The sequence below is a fragment of the Mytilus edulis genome, chromosome 13, assembly GCF_963676685.1.
Source record: "Mytilus edulis chromosome 13, xbMytEdul2.2, whole genome shotgun sequence".
NCBI lineage: Eukaryota > Metazoa > Mollusca > Bivalvia > Mytilida > Mytilidae > Mytilus > Mytilus edulis.
In genome coordinates this window covers 39,624,131-39,644,593 of record NC_092356.1, presented here as the reverse complement: position 1 = coordinate 39,644,593, position 20,463 = coordinate 39,624,131, and the positions used below count along the sequence as shown (strand labels likewise).

Sequence of the window (20,463 nt, the reverse complement as noted above, 5' to 3'; positions counted from 1 at the left end):
AGATTGCAATACAAGCCACTTTTAGCACCTCGATGTATAAGAAGATGTGATATGAGTGCCAATGAGACAACTCTACATCCAAGTCAAAATTTGTAAAAGAAATCCGTTATATGTCAAAGTATGGTCTTCAGCACGGAGCTTTTGCTCATATCAAGCAGAATGCTATAAAGGGCCCCAGAAATGAGTAGTGTAAAACCATTCAAACGGGAAAACCAATTTAACCTATATAAAACTAGACGAGAAGCGATAACCACTTCAACAAACGACAGCTATACTTAAGGACAAAACTAAGTTCCTCACTTCGGTCAGGCGCCAACAAATGCAGCGGGTTTTAACATTTAAATATAGCAACCTCCAATTTACCCGAAACAATAGTGTAACATCACAACATAGAAAGAAAAACTATAACATATCAGTCACTACTTGTATTTCCGTGTATGGAACGAAAGAAATGAGTCATGTCAAAATGAAAAGACCCGTTTTTTTCAATGTGTACAACCCGGTTTTGTCCTAGATTTCACAAAGTAGACCCCGGTCGTGTCAAAGAAAAAATGCATAATAACATAAAATAATTGAACTTCAGCGTTTAAAAGAGGTGGGACACGATTTTTTTCAGAGAACATATTCTTATTTATTTGAATCTCCAAACACTTGAATTCCTATTTTATTGGAACAAAACTAATAATAAGTTACTTTGCATTTAAACAATAAAATAACTTCGAAATACATAGAAATGAAGGTTTAACGCAAAATTGAGGTTTAAGTTCTCTGTACGTTTTTTATGTGAAATATGTAAAATTAAGTGTTCAAACTTTAAATTAGAGTTTATGGTCTTAACTATTGAAACACGCACATGTGATATGTGATATTCTTGCACAACAAGATGGTTATCTTTATAAGGAATCTCACCTAACAAGGGGTGTAATTTATCCTATGATCGTTTAAAATATCTTCTTAAGGCTAAGTGCTAAATAGCAAGTACATATTTTTTTCACCGATTCTTCCATTTGCTAATATTGATCCTTACACATAACGAACAACATTCCAAACTCATCCACAATGACGTCATACTCAGAATCCGAAAAAAAGTATTGTACGAAAATGCAGGAATATACGTTGAATTTGTACAAATTCCAGGTCAAAAATTAAATTTTATGCTTATTTCATGTTACAAGTTACACACATTTTTGCCGTTTTTTCCATGTTCTTTTCATTCTTTATAGATTTAATTTTGATAACCGTTTTAATTATGTGTATTTTTATAGCTGGCTCTAATCATTTTATCAATAAACAAATCCTATTTAAAATATATGTTTAACACGGTTGTATAAAGCTACTTTTAAAAGCGCATTTTACAGTGGCCGTCAACTTTGTGCACGCCGTCTAATATGAGACATGATGTTAAGTGAATGCATGCAGAATCGCCATAGAAAAATGAATGTTTATTGGGAGAAAAGGATTACAATAATCATGCATTAAAAAGCAAATATATTCATGACATTCATCCCTAATTGTAACCATAACCAAGTATAAATTTTTATAATAGTCTCAGACCATCACGGAAATGCAATAATGATTATTTCTTTAATACTTCTATAAGAAACGGTTCTGCTATCTCTCCATTGTGTTATGATTATCGTACATTGACGTTGGTCAATATATTATTGACAATATATAGGGAAGGATTTAGGTTTTTTCAAAGCAGTCGTATTTCAAACAACTAACATACCACCGGATGTATCAAAGCGATCAATTTTTAGGACGATTTTATTCTAAATTTTTTTTTTTTAAACCTGACTTAATAATGTTTGGGCTAAGGTGTGGATTGTGCTAATGCGGCGTAAAGCAACCAACAATCAATTAATCAATCAATGGATTGGAGCCTGTGATCTAGACATCGCCTGGATCCGACACTAATGTTATATTCAAAACAAAACAAAACTCGGTCCTATGCATAAGCAAAACCGGGTGATTCTGTAGTAAACAACATTGACAAAACCGGGTCCTTTCATTTTGATATGACCCATTTTTTGCGTTCCATACACAGAAATACAAGTATTTATGTGCTCAACGTGGCTAATTTTGCAATTTCCTAATCAACAGTTATCAAAGGTACCAGGATTATAATTTAGTACGCCAGACGCGCGTTTCGTCTACATAAGACTCATCAGTGATACTCAGATCAAAATAGCTATATAGCCAAACAAGTACAAAGTTGAAGAGCATTGAGGACCCAAAATTTCCAAAAAGTTGTGCCAAATACGACTAAGGTAATATATTCCTGGGACAAGAAAATCCTTAGTTTTTCGAAAAATTCAAAATTTGGTAACAGGACATTTATAAAAATGACCATATCTTTCTTTCCGTACAATGTAAACAATTAAATAAAGGCAACAGTAGTATACCGCTGTTGGAAATTCATAAATCGATAGAGAAAAAACAAATCCGTGTTACAAACTAAAATTCAGGGAAACGTATCAAATATTAGAGAACGACGACACAACAAAAACACAACATTAAAATGTAACACTCACAGAAACGAACTATAATACAAAAATAGCCATTTTCCTGACTTGTTACTAGGTATTTTATGAAGAAGAAAAAATGGTGGGTTGAACATGATTTTGTGGCATGCCAAACCTCCCGCTTTAATGGCAATGTTAATTATAACATTAAAATGACAACATTACATGACAAGACTACAATACAAATAAATGGGAGAAAATATAGGTCAGAGAAACAAACGAATGATCGCAAACGAAAGCTACCAGGTAAAAAAATTATTACGCCAGACGCGCGACATGTCCACACAAGACTAAACAGCGACGCTCAGATAAAAAACGTTTGAAAGCCAAAACAAGTACAAAGTTGCAGATTACCTAGGACCAAAAGTTTAAAAAAAGTTGTGACCAATACGGCCAGGGTAATCCTTATTATTTAGAATAATTCATACTTTTGCAAACAGTAAATTTTATAAAATTACTATATAATAGATATACATGATTAAAATGAAGTGGTGAAAAGCTACAGAATGAAAACGGAAACATTACAAAAATACACAGCCGTGTTCGCCAAATCCAGTGCAACGCACAAAGTACAAACTGAAGTCACATTTGAAATTCTAAAACGAATTCCCAAAATTAGGAGAGAATTTGGATGAAATTCAAGATTAGATTTGTATGACTTATCTAACATTTATTAATAACAGTGAAAATTACAATAATAGTTATCAAAGGTACGCCAGACGCGCGTTTCGTCTACATTTGACTCATCAGTGACGCTCATATCAAAATATTTATAAATCCAAACAGGTACAAAGTTGAAGAGCATTGAGGATCCAAAACTCCAAAAAGTTGTGCCAAATAAACGAGATATTAAACAAATTCGAGGCAAGATTTACTTAATTCGTTATTTTGATGTGCATTTTTACCTATTTCTGCGTTAATCTAGGACGGTTGTAGAAAATATTACATCTCACACTAAAAAAAACAATTAGATATGTATATATATACTTCGATATCATAAAAATTACAAATAAATAAACTATCTATTAATGTTCCGTCACTTTGTCGCATATTAGATACCATCGAGACTAGACATTAATAAAAAATTAAAGGTCCACATTCTTACAACAACGCATACAACATGGTTTGGGGAGGAACTACTGATTTTTTTTTAGGATAATTCAAAATAGTTTTAGGGATAAGGGTATTTGTAGAAAATATTTATTGGGATACTTTTAGTATTAGGGGTGAACATTATTTGGATATGAGATATAAGGACAAAAACTTAGTGGGGTATGACATATTGATACCACTCTTTACAGTTCCTAAAACAGTCACACTGAAGAGAAAAGTCGCCAATATTGTCCATTTTATAATTGTTGCGATAATAAAATGAAATATTTAATCCATCTTAAGCCATCTAATCAAAAGTTGGTCAACTATGAATATGAAGGTCCCCTGACTCTAGAAGTGCATGTGTCAGCATTTGTGAGAGATAAATTAGTCCTGGTAAAATGTGTACTGGCAGACATATATTTCTAGTATAAAAAGTTCATGGTTACATAATATACAAGTATATTTAATCCGATGTCAGTAGTTAATGTCCCCAGACTAGGTTTCCGATGATTTATGTCCATGTCATCAATATTCCCAAGTAAGGTCTATGTCCTTTGCTTTACTAGAAAATGTGTAATAAAAGAGATAATTTACATGTAAACAAATCAAATTTTTAATTCTTGTGTTTTATGTTGTTTAAAAGCTGTGCATTAATCTTTGTATAAAATGTATTTCCTCAGACCAGACAAGTTCTCCTAGGAATTCATGTCCAGTTCATTAATATTCCCAGTCAAAAACGTTCACGTCCTTTATTTTAATAAGACGGTTTGAAATGAAAGAAAAAATCTGCGCGTAAAAATTTTATTTGTTATATATACACATGGAAAAAAGTATTGCAACACCAAATTGAAATTGAAATTAAAAAAACACTCTTTATTTTTTTGTGATATAATTTGGTAAAATAGAACTAGTTAAACATTATTTAAGTATCACCTGAGTTTAATCAATAAATATCGACTCGATAAGTTTTTATCTGCACATGCAGCTACTGTACCCGTAAACAGCAAAACAGATGCTTTTACCCTCATTGTTTTCAACACTTTAAATAACCAAGTTTTTAAAGTTATGTGATTGACACCTTGTAATGGGTCCTTGACAACTCTTAACTGCAGCAAGATGGCAGATTATCAGCATAAGAGAAGCAGGGATGTCGCTGTAACAACTGCACGTATTGTTGGTCATCACCATTCCACTATAAGTCGTTTTGAGAATAAAAATCAGGCAATAAACGCTGTTAAAACCCTTCCGAGATCATGAAGACCCCCTATACCATTTGCCTGAGAAAATCAAGCATAATGAAGGTTGGTCAGAAGGAAACCCATTGCATACAAGACAATCCTTAAAAGAGAGTGGTGGCCATACAGGAGCCTTTTAACAAGAACTGTTCGAGATCAACTCATCGCTACTGGTTATCGTGCGATAAGACCATTTCGGAGACCTTTGCTAACGAACAGACACACAGTTTTCCGTATCCAATGTAGTGCAGAGCTCGCCAAAGTTGGAAATTAGCATCGTGGAGGAAGATCCAATGTTCAAATGAAATTTGGTTCATCTTCCTTGGCCCGATCGTAGCCCGGCTTGGAACCATACCGAGCATATATGGGACACTATTGGGCGGAAAGTGCGCGAAAGGACACCCCAGTTCAAACACATCATGAAAAAAACAATGCCCTTCATCAGAAATGGTTGCTGCTACCTTAGCAACAAATTAGTCGATGTATGACAGGAATCAGAAGACGTTAAGATGCCGTTATCCGTTTGAATGGAGGCTGCGCACAAAGTACTAATTGTTTGGCGTATACGATCAACCATGATGTGACCAGTCATCTGGAGATTAATTTTGAAATGTCTGACATTGTAAAGTTCGACTACAGTAAAAGTTGTAAAATGCATTTTTTTGTACAAAAAACACTTCATTTTGTTATTGATAAAGGCAACAGTAGTATACCGCTGTTCAAACTCATAAATCCATGGACAAAAAACAAAATCGGGGTAACAAACTAAAACTGACGGAAACGAATGTTATAAAATTGTGGTTATATAAATCATTTTTTTCAAATATTTTTTGTTCGTTTCAATGCCAATGTTATCATAAACTATGTTTCTATAATATTATACACATATTTTATTATATGTCATCCAAAAAAAAGGGGCTGATTTTTCAAGTTTTAAAATATCAAGGTGTTGCAATACTTTTTTCCATGTGTATATATAAAGGCAACAGTAGTATACCACTGTTCGAAATTCATAAATCGATTGAGAAAAAAATCCGGCCTACAAACTAAAACCGATGGAAAAACATCAAATATAAGAGGAGAACAACGACACAACAGAAACACTAAAATGAAACATACACAGAAACGAACTATAATATAACACTTCCATGTTCCTGACTTGGTATAGTACGTTATATGTATTTGAATTGTTCAACAGTTTTTTAATTGTGATATGTCTTTAAATTGTTTAACAGTTGTGCATTTATATTTCACGTCATTTCGGCGTCGTTTATAGCTTACGTCATAGGTTTCAATCATTGCTGAATGCCTTTTTTTACCTATACTTGCTAAAGCCCCAGTCACACTGTCACGTTTTACTTCGTTTTAAAATGCTACGTTTCAACTTAGTTTTGAATAAAAATGTCCCGTTATTTTTAAAGCTAGGTTTTACTAGGTTTGTGCTACGTTCTTATCACGTTTTGCTACGTAAAAGTACGTGTACATCCACGTTTCCACCACGCATTGATACGTTTCAATACGGAGTAAGTGCGTTTTGTTACGTTCTGCTAAGCTTTGATACGTATTCACTAGGTTTTTACTTCGTTTCAAATTTCGTTACGTTTGTTGTTGAATTTTCAAAACTTACGGGGCATGTCCCGTTTTAAACAAAGGATCACTACTTTGAGATACGCTTCGTTACTTATATTCCCGTTCGCTACGCTTTAAAAACGTAGTAAAACGTGGCACTTTAAACGTGACAGTGTGACTGGGGCTCAATACATCCATTTCATTTACACTCTAATTAATTGTTGTCATCAAGTTTTCATAGTTTAATAGTCGAAAGCTTGTTTGATGTATACGCTCGGTTATCAAAGCTATATGACATGGTTTTTATCATATGTACATACATTATGCATGTATCAAAGGATAAGTTTACTCGCATTTGGACGATTGAAAACCTTGTATTGTGTTCGCTTTTTGTTTTCGTGAATCGATGGTTGAAAAAAAAGAGAGTACAAAGTGATGAGTAAAAAAAATTCTTATTTAAATCTCGATTTCTTACTTTTACAGTAACCATTATTATCAGCATAAAATCCTTCATTGCAACAATCACACCTGTTGGGTCGCATACAGGTACCACCACTGTGTTTTACTACTTCAAAGTTTCTGTGTGTGACGCTATCATGTTCGTAGTATTTATTGCATGCACCATACCAGTTAGTCAATTGTCCACCACTGCATAAAGCTTGAAAAGAAAAATGCTAAATTTTGATGTACATATATTAATATATTGACATGCAAAAAAGGACAAAAAAGAAGATGCAAAATTACTATAAAAAAAAGAAATACCCAAAAAGTTGATGAGTATCTTGAAATCTGTGAACTGGTATCTGTGTCCATTTTAATTTGTTTTATTCGTGTAAATACAAATATAAGTTTTGCAATCTTTCTTATATTTGAATGTTATTTGCTTTAAGTGAATTTTCTAAAATAATTTATTAAATTTGCCAATTAAATTTCAAAAATATACTGCTATATGATACAATAGTAGTTAACGGTGTACGACTATTTACAAATATGTATTAAGAAGATTTAAAAAACATTACCTCTACACGACGACTGGTGGTACCCTGAACAACAAATCTGTCTATATTTAGTAATGTCCCTATTAAAAACAAGTACTATATTTAAAAAAAAAGATATCCGACGCATTCTGATTTGAGCAAAGAGTTTAATCTTTTTCAGACTTTTTTTCAGTATAGCTAAAGACAAAAGTACACAATTTGACGAAAAATGCTGACGATTCCAAAAGTTGTGGATATGCACTTTTCTCTAAAGAATATTTATTTTTTGTTTTCTGTTAAATTCCATTGTTTTCACGTTTCTGTATACTATGAACATACGTATATTATAAATACAGTGTATTTGCTATTAACTATCAATTCCTAGTTTCTTCTCCACGGCGATAACTGCTGTATGATATAGAGAGTATCTATCAACTCGAAAATTATTGTCATATCCCCGATTACTCTTAAGAAAATTATGTGCAAGTTTAAAACCGGAAATCTTGTATGACTTTAAAGTTGGTCTGATGACGGAAACAATACCCGGACGCCTTCATCTTCGTTTTTCTCCGAAAATAGTCCAAACTGAATATTCATGAGAATAGATGACAAATGCAAATATGCATGCTACCTATAGAACACAGAGGCATGATGATTAATTTTTTGTGGTTGGAAGAGAAGCTACACACAAAAATGAGGTCTTTTCGTTTAATAGTACAGATAATAGTTGTTTAGATTAGACGGTCGTTGGTTTTTTTAAAAATTATTTTACACTAGCAATTGTGAGGCACTTTTTTGCTTGTTGTTCATTGTGAGCCAGGGCTCAATTGAAGACCGTACAGCGGATGACCGTGCGGGCATTCCGATGTTATGTTGCCACAGACATTTCTATCCAAGTGACTTGCGTTTTTGACTAATAACCGACCGTATTACGTATAATTCCACGGATATTATCGATAGCAAAATAACATTCTTTTACCACTTGTTAATTTTTTTCAATAAATATTCATGAAAATATTTTAAGAACACAGATAAAGGATATGAAAATGTATTGTCCTAAGAAATATATATATCAATAACAATCATAAATACTGCATACGGAAGAAGAACGTCATGCAATAATATTATAGTTATAAGGGCGAGATTGAATTCCCTGTTATGTATTTATCAAGCACAAGAACTTGTCTGGGAAAAAAAGTTGCGGTCATCCGATGTTCAGTACATTTAATTTGTACTATGATAATATATTATGACTTGCTTGGAGGGTTGTTTCTTTGGTACTCATACAACATCTCCTCTTTTATATAAACATACAATTTTAGTAGTTTACTATCTGTAATAAAACTTAAAAGTTCATATCCATGAAAGAATGTCAATTGAAACTATTATATGTCATAAACGACTTCAACAGTTGGAGATAAAAACTTATTTCGGTGTCTATGTCTTGGACGGACCGACACAAAAAGGAAAATGATCTAAATAATATAGCTTTTGACAAGTAATTAAATTTCCGATATATGTATTTTGAAAATCTTTTATATAACTTGAAGTATAATATATTGTACTATTTAATATAATGATGATTTACGCATTGGAAGCTTTAGTGATAAGAAAAATTTATAGCACTCGAACAGGTCAGTGATATTTACCTACTCATGTATAATTTAAGGCAAATCCTACTACAAAATCCTACGACATTGACAGACAATGGTGATTATGACACATTGTTAACCTTGATTTTCATTTTTATGTAGATTTTAAGTCCGTAATATTCTTCTTTTATTATACCATATATCTTTTTTGTTGGTTTTTGTTCAACTCCGTCCAATCAGAATAATGATTTATTATGCAGGCCATTACCATGGTTAAGCGTTCTTGAGAAAAAAAGAACATAAGAAAAAAGAAAGAAAGAAATTGGACAAAACCCACGTTGTCTCACTCATCAACCTGTCCTTTTTGGGCTTTTTTTGAAAGGGTCACAAACCGAAATTATACAGATGAAAAAAAAGAAGGAATGGTAATAAAATGTATCTAGAACTATATGCTCTATTGTAAACAACATACTAGTGATTTTAAAGATGTGTTGACTTGTAATGTGTCTACGTTGCGTGCATGCGTGCAAGTATATATGCGGTAACATGTTAACGGGTTGAATTACAAACACATTGAGAAGTTTGTTTACAAAAAGAAATGATTAAGGGATAGCCGAAAAAGGACAGGTTGATGAGTGAGACAACGTGGGGTTTGTCCGTTTTCTTTCTTTCTTTTTTTCTTATCCGTAATACAGGATGCAAATTAATTATTTCGTAGGTACGTGTAGGCCTAAATGAGCATTTAGTGACATTTCTTACCTGATGTTCAATCATCTTGCATAAAAAAAAAATGCCGAGGTGTAAATAATAACATTCTTCCTATCTTTTTGTAGGGACAATGATATGTTTTGTTTGAAATATTTCGTCGAGACAACAATGTAAAGAATGATAATTTAAATTCATTTGATTGCGCAGAAGCAAATATAGCATGCTACAAGATTCAAATATTACCTCAGCATTCATATATGAAAAATAACTACATTCAATAATCTTTTGAATCGAGAAAACAAACAATAATATGGTTTATACGTCAAAAAGTAACAGGTCGCGGCCACCAGTACATACTACGTTCGTCTACAGTAGGCATACTCATTATTATTGGTAGTGAGAAATATTATAACAATAATGATATCTTTCAACTTAACATCAATTTTCCTAACATATGTAAGTACAAACTGTGAGATTGCACATGTTTAAGTACCCAATCAAGATTTGTCGGGTAAACTTCAGAACATCTATTGCATCCATTTCTTGCCTAATATTTTTTAATTCGTCAACGGCTATGATTCTTCCCTTTTCTTAAAAATATAAAAGGGGATCAAACAAATAAAAAAAATCAATAGGAAGAATCAAAATCATATTAAAACCTGCAAGATGCCAGGAGTCTTGTTGATAATATCATTCCTATTAACAATGGTTTATCTGAAATGTGTGCACAATTTCGTTGTATCCGTGAAGAAGTTTTAAACTTAGAGCAGAACAATATGAGATCTGATATCCCCAAACCGGGCTAAACAAAAATAATATCGATTTGTTTTTTTATGAAAATTCAAACTACGTATTTCAAAATAAGGGGACTCTTGAAGTAGAGTTATACTGGCAGTATTTTCTGTCTGGTTGTATTGAATTTGGAAAAAGAGTAAACTAGATTAAGGAATTTCGCATAAAGGTTCACAAACTAAAACTTATAATTAAGCATCTAATTGATATTTCAAGTAAAAGAACATTTGTTAGTCCAAGAACAAACAAATGTGGAATAAACTAATTCATAAAATACATATACAGTTTACAGCAAATTTATGAATATAGAACAATTATTAGTAACAAACAAAGACAACTGCTGATCTGGCTCCTGTTTTGGAGAAGCGAAATGAAATCTTGAGGGGTAACACAAACTCATCATGGATATCATGATTAAAACATATGTTTAGTGAAAATTTGTGGCCGACGATTTCTGTGCTACGGAAATCCCATTATTGCTTTTTTTTCAAAACTATCAGCAAAATTGGACTGATAAAGATTTCAAAATGTATGAACACTACCATGACGAAGTTAAAATCGGACATTACAAAATATTATATGCATCGATTTAAACGCTGGGTTATAAAAAATACTCCCTCACAGTGGCCTTTTCTTGGTTCCGTAAAAGACACAGAGTAGAAGTAAATTATCCAAAACTTCACACAAGACACGACGAAAAGAACAGTCTGCTAACACAAATGTTGCATTTACTGAAAATCAAGCTTTAGTTCCTTAACATGAAGGACAGTTTGAGAACAGGTAAACAGAAATAAAAAAAAACCATGCTGATCGTAAAGAAATACTAAAGACAGTTTAAAATTACTTGTATTTAGTGCAGCGCCACCATTTCCACCCATCGCCACATCTACCTTTGTATCTCTCAGACACTGTATATGAGTCTTGTTGATAACATGATCTGTAAAATGATAATGACACATAAGTATTTCAATACGAAGATAGCCTCAGTTGTGTACAGATAACTTAATTGAACATTGTTGATTAGCATCGCTAAAATGATTAGTCATATGTTGAAGCCAGATATTTCTCTTAACTTTTATAACTTCCTTACAGCCAAAAGTAACATAAGTTTAACGCACAAAATTATACACTGAAAAAATGAAAATTAAACGCTATTGTAATGATTAAAATTACCAAACGATAAAAATATGATCAAATCGGCAGAAAGTGTTAACTTTCGGGTGTAACTATATGTTTATTTTTATAAATTTTAAATGTTGGTTGAGGTTGAAGTAAATGATGACAATGACAAAGCTTGATACTTGGTTGTTGATATCTTTTTGAATAAAACACTATACAGTATGGCAGGAATTTATAGTATTGCTAGGGAAATAGTCATATTTTTTCAATCTGTACGTTTTCATTTTAATACTAATTGATTAAAAAAAGGAAAAAAGTATATAAAAACATTTTTTGAAGACAACTGTTTTTTTTTAATACTAGGCAATATCAAAGTTTGTAAAAAAAAAATCATATTAATATATTATGGTAAAGCAGAAAGTGCGATGAAGCTTCATTCTTTCCGTTGAGGACATGCAAGTATTTTTAATCACTGAAAGTTTTATAGGCATGAGCAGATAAGAAATAATTTCTTACATAGGAACTTGTCAACTGTTAAAGACCACATAGTGGCCTTGATGTGTCTGTAGGGTGGTTGATGTCTCATTGCTTTTATCAAACAATCATTTCTATTCAAACTTTGAAGATGTGGTAGCTATGATTGCCTATAAGACAACTTTTCACAAGAGACCAAATGACACAGAAATATTTAACAACTATAGGTCACTGTACGGCCTTCAACAATCAACATAGCCCATACCACATAGTCATCTATAAAAGTCCCCGAATGACAAATGAATTAACGAAAAACTTTCAGTGGTTTTCTTTGTTGCTGTGTTACATATTTTGTTTTCGTTCATTTTTTGTACCTTTGTTAGTTTCTCGTTTAAATTGTTTTACATTTTTCATTTCGGGGTCTTTTAAAGCTGACCATGTGGTATGGACATAGCTCATTGTTGAAGGCCGTACGTGACATATAGTTGTTATGTTCAATGTCATTTGGTCTCTTTTGAAGAGTTGTTCATTGGTAATCACACCACATCTTCTTTTTATTATGCAAAATAGCAACATACAACAACCACTATATTACAGGCTACTGACTTGAGACAGACACCAACATACAGAATGTACATATTATGACATCAGAAGCCGGAGTCCTCGGAGACAACCACCACGGTGGGAACTGACAAAACCTGGAAGATTTCTGCATATTAATCTCCAGGGAAAACATCGAAGGCAAATTTGACCAACCGACCCCCAAAATGTATGCTATCGAGTATACTCAAATGGTACTAGAGATGTGCTGGGCCCTATGAATGCACTGGAATTTTTAGTAGCGACTATAGATTATACATTAGTTAAATATAATATACATATTTGTTTTTCTCTTTTTCATAACGTATTACCCGTAAGGATTACAATACTTTGCTGTCGTCAGTAATAATCCAGACAAAAGATAGGTAATTGTCGTCTTCATTATTGAAATATTCTAAAAATGTAGAAATTTTTCTGTTAAATAGATTACAATTAAGTGAACACAACAAAGAATAAAATTAAGATTAAATTAATTGCATACAAATTGAGACATCAATAGAATTGTCATATCATGTGTTTATAAACACGTTTTGAATTATACATCTCAAATAAATATATTATAAAAAAAACAATTGTGTAAATTAAAAGAACAACACATACACACACACACACACAAACATAAACCCTCACACATTATTAACATATAGATTGCTTTAAACTTGGTCGATTCGTGTGTTTTATGTTGTTGTTTCGTTCATCAGTTTTAACAAGTGTCACCATAATTACCAAAAAAAGTAGTTTAAATCTGTTGCTTTCCGTGTCAATACGATTAATACATTGTACAATGTTACCTAATTAGTACTATTGAAAGAAAACTAATAATAACTACTAACCTTTTTCGATCATCAATTTATATTTGTGATCCGACGATCGCATATGTACTGAATGAAGCTGCAAGGTTTTGTATATTAATAATTATTTGATTTCTGTATATAGTTTGATCTTTACAGTTCTGCAGTTTTAAATAATCTTATTTGCATGTTTCGAGGAAGTTTTTCGCTATTGGTAGATTTAATAAAGAATATTTTAAATGACAAATAATTGTTTGTACGCGTAATAAAGGTAGTTTGTTGATCTTAACAGAAAACATTAGACTGCTTTTGGGACATGATGAAGTGCATGTTTCAAATTTTACTAATTTGGTCATTTATTGATAATATTCATCCAAAATTTATACGTTTTAAAGAAAATTATGAATATTTGTACCAGCTACACACCGATATTGACTTTAAAAATGTTGGAATTTTTAAAATAAAGTCCAAGGTAAGTATTAAGTTATTAACTTGTTTTTAGAGAACTATACTGTAATGACAGGAATCAATAATAAATCATGATTTACTCAAATTTTTCATTTCGCTACAAGTACTTATTTAAGTCCAACAAACATACTAAGTTCGTATTTTTTTTATTCAGATCAGTTACACTGTGGTTGACAGCAAACCAGATTATCAAGAAATACTTCTAAAAGTGTACAACTTTAACTTCAAAAGATCCGAAGATGCAGGTGCGTAGTTTATCTTATGATTTCCACATGGTGGATAACCAAATAGTATTGAAGACAACAACACTATTTTTTATTATTTTATTTATTTTTTATTTTTATTCTATAATAGCAATGTATGTCTCACTATATATTCATAAGTATGTCTTAACAAGTGACAACTATACAAAGATCCATCCATTAGATCACCAGTGAAGGTGATACATGACTAAAAACACATATTATATTCATAGTTACTCTAAATATCATCACACCAATGTCGAATCTGCAAATTTGCGAAAGCAATGTTTTGTTCCTCCTTTGCCTCGATTTTAACTCATACTATTGGGGTGTCGAAACTATACACCGCCTGCACTTTGCCCGGCCACATTGACTGAACTAATAACTCAGTTTGATGGCTTAGTGTTACCTTACCCTTGACAGTAGAATATAGAGTTGTAACAAAGTACATGATATATTAGACATTAAGATGGAATTAATTGCAGATCAGCTAAATATTTATCATAAAGGATCGTAAGATGCAGTCACATGAATGATTATTTTGATTAGCACGTCTCTAAACAAGTGATACCTCTACGACATATCCATCTAATGAATCACTTGTAAATGTGATACTCGGCTGAAAACACATATTAAAGTGACCCACCGTATCTTCCTGCAGTATCCCCTCTTGTATGTTGGTTGAAATGATCATTTGTAAACGAGATAAGAAACAAAGACTAAATAACGAACAAAATCAGAAATATAATTAATGTTTATACTAGGACGAAACCCCCCGAAGTCGTAGTACTACCATATCAGTTGGTCTTGCAGGGTAATCTGTCATCCTTGCACCATTTATTTCTAAAAATAAATAACGAAATTGAGACAACTCAGAATCATACACTTAACAGCTTGGGAAAAAATACATTTTTATTAGATTTTTATGAACAACGTAATCAGATCTATGTTGTAGGACAAACATATATATAAAAGAAACATGAAATTCATTTTTAAGAAACTGTATTTGGAATTGCCTTGTCAATTTGGGGTTAGGCAGTCGGAAATAAAATTTTAATTTCGATCAGATTGGAGTAAGTTAAAAGAATATTTACAATCGTCACATCACTATTTAGTGTGCAACCTCTTTTTGATACAATACTCGTAAACATCCAAAATAAGACTGCGATTTCGCAACATAGTTACCAATGACCAATGATAGTCAACATCTCAAGAATATCAATCAAATATGAAAAGCACTTACAGTCAATTGATTCATAAAGTACCCACTATGGTTGTCGGAACTTACCGATTTGTTTCAGAGTTATGAGTTTGAAGGTCCTTTTGTATCTTTTGCCTATATTTTGCAATCTGGTATTGGACTTGATAATTTGATATGGGACCTATGTTATGATGTCATATCATTAATTGAAGCCGTCGTAATTGAATACAAATTGCTTACTTCGTGACATGTAATACATGTACTTTTGATTTTTTGCAGATCAAGCGGGGTACGAGATAGATTTTTCTAAATGGTAAGGAAATATTTTAGTTTGTTTACATTAGAATTAATTTGTATTTACTGAGAATTTTACCAATACCACAATATGTTCCCCACATTGTATGTTGTAACTTGATCTAATGTATTAGAATGAATGACAGATGAAAACAAGATACAAATCCGCTTAAAGATTGGACCTTTATTCCTGCTATATATAGTTCTAGTATAGTAGTTCAATATAGGTAACAATAACTTACCGATGTTCAGATAATTAATTTTTGGTAAACTATTTTCTATGTTGTGTCATGTGTACTATTGTTTTTCTGTTTGTCTTTTTCATTTTTAGCCATGACGTTGTCAGTTTCTTTTAGATTTATGAGTTTGACTGTCCCTCTGGTATCTTTCGTCCCTCTTTTAATCTTTGGTTTTTTTATGACTACAAAATGTATCTGTTGTTTGATATTACTTTACTTCATAGTCATTTTTTTGCAATATGTCTCTGTTGTTTAAATGAATGATTACTTTAAAAATGGTACTTGGAGTAGATGAGCTATTGCTTACAACAAACGCTCCTCAAATGGAAAGAGCAAAAAAAAAATGATACTACTGTTTGTTAACTCATTATAAATGAACAAGAGAATAGAAAAAGAAAGCATTTTAACTCGAGATTTTCAAAAGGAAGGAATAAGTATTGTCTGAAGCAGAAAAAATATCCGTTTCTAAATACTTTTGTTATGTTATAACATAACTATCTCATTGTTATTTCATTCCATCTGTTAATAGGACAAAACATTACATCCCTTTTACTTACCATGCCTTCAATTTAAGTGAGCTCTTATTGAAGTTCAATCTTTACAATTGGAAAAGCTTATTATGTCATGTCTTTCGAATGTCTTAATACGTACTTAATTGGTCAATGCTTGGTCATCTATAAGTAACATTATCAAGTATTATATGTTCATTACTTATGGTATATTATTCCTTTTAATATTACCTTATCGTTACTTATCTAATAATGTAAAGAGTTTAAAGATTATTAGACAACGATTCTTTAGGCGTAAATTTAGTTAAATTGTGTCCAATTGTTTCCCCTTTGCGTTGATATTTTCAAGAGTGAGTACTCGAGCATCACATACTAATTATTTGCAATTCGTTCGATTTTGTCTTTTATACTGAATACTAGCAAATGTGTATCGACTTGCTATATTCCTAGTCAATTTCCTAGTCAGTAAGGACAGTCAGTAACATCGGTAACATATGACAGTTGTTATCCATTCGTTTGATATGTTTGAGCTTTTAAATTTGCCATTTGCTTAGGGACTTTCTTTTTTAGAAATTTCCTGGGAGTTCGGTATTTTTGGTTATTTTAATTTTCACTTAGTATAATTGCAATTTTTAACATATCAGTCCAGAGGAGATTATGTTGGATAGAGAAATTACATTGGAGAATTTGTTTTATTAATGTGCTTATAAAACAAGTTAAAATATTTATGAAATCTACTTTACTTAAAAAAAAAGAAAGGCGTGTCTGCATTAATTTTCTTTCAGAAAAATTAGATATTGTCCTAAAATATCAACTTATTCAATTTAAACAATTTGATCAATGAATAATATGAACAAATATCTAAATTGTAAAATTGCTCCGTTACAATATATTATGTAATTGTTTAAGTTCTCAGTTTTCTTTCAGTGAGAAAACCTATAAAAGGATATAAATCAAATAAATGTGAAATGAATTAATATGAAATTTTGTACCTGAATCATAAACTTTTCGTGTTTACTTTCTGATGAAATTTCGATGTTAAAATTGTATAGATTGTGAAACTAATATTGCTACCTTATATATGTGTGCCGTATGTCACGGCTGTGGTATAATATGCTACTGTTTAAATATGTCTGAAAATGGAGTTCTAGCTGCACATGGTACAAGAAGCATACCTTTCCTTTGAAATATAAAATTTGTCGCAAAAATTCTGTTGTTGCCATGTAACTGTGACAACAGATACTTTACCAGTTGTCATTTCTTTCTATATGCAAATACTTCTTATATGTTCAATGATATGCGTTGCTTAAATAAACCAGCCAATTTTGTTTCCGTTTATCGTTACACAGATGCTTGCTTTTTTTTTATCTCGTTATCATTACAACGTTAAACCTCTCAAAAAAAAATGATTTCCATAACGGCTACAGAAGTTTACAGAAAAATTGTTTTTCATGCTTTGTGTGTGTTACATTCTAACGTTGCGTCGTTTGTTTTCTCTTATTTTTTAGTGTAATTTCACATTGCGATAAGACGTGTCACGGTACTTGTCTATCACAAATTCATGTATTTGGTTTGATGTTATATTTGTTATTCTCGTGGGATTTTGTCTGATGCTTGGTCCGTTTCTGTGTGTGTTACATTTTAGTGTTGTGTCGTTGTTCTCCTCTTATATTTAATGCGTTTCCCTCGGTTTTAGTTTGTTACCCCGATTTTGTTTTTTGTCCATGAATTTATGAGTTTTGAACAGAGGTATACTACTGTTGCCTTTATTTGTAATGTACGTTCAAGTTAATTCTATCCAAAAAAAAAATAAGGAGATGTGGTATAATTGCCAATTAGACAACTATTCACACAAGGTCAAATAAAGTATATGTAAACAATTATAGGCAACAATACGGCCTTCAACAAAGAAAAATCGATTCGTAAAGTCGGCTATAAAAGGCCCCGAGATGAAAAATACGAAACAATTGACTTGAGAAACTTGTATGCTAACTTCCCGAATGAACCATTGACACAGATACATGTTAAAACTTATATATACTACCTCTCGTATTAACAAAATAATATACTAGATTTTATCTAGTTTACTTTTACAATTATCATGAAATGATAACGAGAAAGGTACATAGATGCTATCAGGTAGTTCAAAATGGTACGACGATCCATCCAACTCCACTTTGTCTAATTGCCTTTTTGTTATTCTTTGTTGACATGTTTGTTTGTTATTATAATGATTGGGATTATAGAACAATGTTGACTACTGTACTCTTATTTTTTTGCCTTTTTACCTATTATGTCTGTTTGTTTTGTTCTACCAACGTTTTCAATAGAATGAAATTTTAAGGGACAATCTTACAAGTAAAAGGTTGAGCTCAATTCTTCATACGAAAATGCCTCTACCAAGTCAGGAATATGATAGTTGTTACCCATTCGTTTGATGTGTTTGAGCTTCTGATTTTGCCATTTGCCTAGGGACTTTCCTTTAGGAATTTTCCTCTGACTTAGGTACTTTGGTTATTTTACTTTTTTCTAACATGATATGCTAAGAGAAAAAGATGTCCAACATGTTTAGCTTGATTTGCATCATGGCATGTCCCAAGGTCATAAAGGTTTTATTGATAGGTTCTGACTTGAACATTGCATTTTATAAACTAGCAAGAATTACATGCTACAGTGTTGAGTAATTCAATCAAAAGAATAGTTTACAATTTTGAATGTAATAGTTAATATCATAAACGACAAAGGGTCCAAAATGCTGACGTATCACACCCTGACAAAACACCTTTATGTTTGTATATACAATCTTTCGTAAAGACAATCATGTTTCGATTATCATGATTATAAATAAACTCTTTTGTGTTTTTTCTAACTTCTTACATAAATCTCTTAAAGCACCAGGAAGTTTGGCAAATATTCAAATTTTGTACAAATAAAACAAACATACAAAAGCAAATAGTCTGCATGGGTAAAACATTCCAATTTGTAGACCAGGTACTGCATATATTAAAATATCTGATGAACTTTATGACTTTGACTCAGATAAACATTGTTTTCAAATTCAAATGGACTTTTCCGATCCTTGTCGTGAAATAGATAAACTATAATAATATATTATCTTTGAAAATAAACCCATCATAGATACCAGGATTGTAATTTAGTATTTGCGTCAGACGAGCGTTTCGTCTACAAAAAACTCATCAGTGACGATCGATTCAAAAAAAGTTTTAAAAAAGAGGCCCTACATAGTTTAATGGCAGAGTGGTGGAAGGAAACAGTTATGCGTGTTGGAAATTTAAGCATTTTTAAAAGCTAAGGACGACATAGCCATAGACTTGTCATGTATTCAAGATTCAATTTTTAAAACATTCACTTCACACCAGCATTTTGCACACGTTTATTGAATAAACAAAAACATTTTTTCAACATTTCTGTCCTCTGCAAGTTTTAAAAGTTAATAAGAACACCGAAATCTACATCTAATATGGATTGCTATGTATGAGTTACCATGATTGACACAACGATACGATGTGTTGTCAGAAGTCATCAGAGACATGTTTTACTCTCTTAGATCTTTAATTACCGGTATAATCATCTGGTTTATAATTTTACATCTCTCTTGGGAGTCTTTGTGGTGTAAACATAAACAGATTCACAATGTTAATAATACACAGACAGCTCAGATGCTTTCCTAAATGCATAAAGAGTATAATTGCGCATGGATGATTACAATTTTATATTCCAGTGGTTAGATTTTGGTTAGATATAGTGTCTAGCTAGTACGTACTATTGTAAAAGAATTTGGAAAACAACATTGAGTTGTTCGTCTTTGAAACGACTGAATTAACTTTTATTGGCGCTATAATCAAATATAAACAATGATAACATGCAGTTTTGATTATTTCTACCTTTTATGATACATGTAATCTGTTCAATCTATATGGTTTTATTGAATATTAAAACATATTACTTCAATTTTTGTTCTGATATAATTTTTTTATCTTTATTAAGTTATAACTATAAAGGATGTACTGTA

General features: G+C 31.7%; 2 protein-coding genes across 2 annotated transcripts in view; one reads left to right on the top strand and one right to left on the bottom strand.

Annotated features, from left to right (window-relative positions):
* Positions 1-13,634, bottom strand: part of LOC139501252 (uncharacterized) — a 75,778-nt gene extending 62,144 nt beyond the window's left edge. Inside the window, exons 1-5 of the mRNA XM_071290272.1 lie at positions 13,520-13,634; positions 12,998-13,080; positions 11,338-11,430; positions 7,444-7,502; positions 6,900-7,082 (exon numbers count right to left, since the gene is read on the bottom strand). Coding sequence (XP_071146373.1) covers positions 6,900-7,082; positions 7,444-7,502; positions 11,338-11,430; positions 12,998-13,068 — 406 coding nt within the window. The 5' untranslated portion in view covers positions 13,069-13,080; positions 13,520-13,634. The remainder of the gene's footprint in view (positions 1-6,899; positions 7,083-7,443; positions 7,503-11,337; positions 11,431-12,997; positions 13,081-13,519) is intronic.
* A 145-nt stretch (positions 13,635-13,779) lies between these two features.
* Positions 13,780-20,463, top strand: part of LOC139501253 (uncharacterized) — a 599,145-nt gene continuing 592,461 nt past the window's right edge. The window contains exons 1-3 of the mRNA XM_071290273.1: positions 13,780-13,949; positions 14,100-14,190; positions 15,668-15,701. Of these exons, the coding sequence (XP_071146374.1) occupies positions 13,794-13,949; positions 14,100-14,190; positions 15,668-15,701 (281 nt within the window). The 5' untranslated portion in view covers positions 13,780-13,793. The remainder of the gene's footprint in view (positions 13,950-14,099; positions 14,191-15,667; positions 15,702-20,463) is intronic.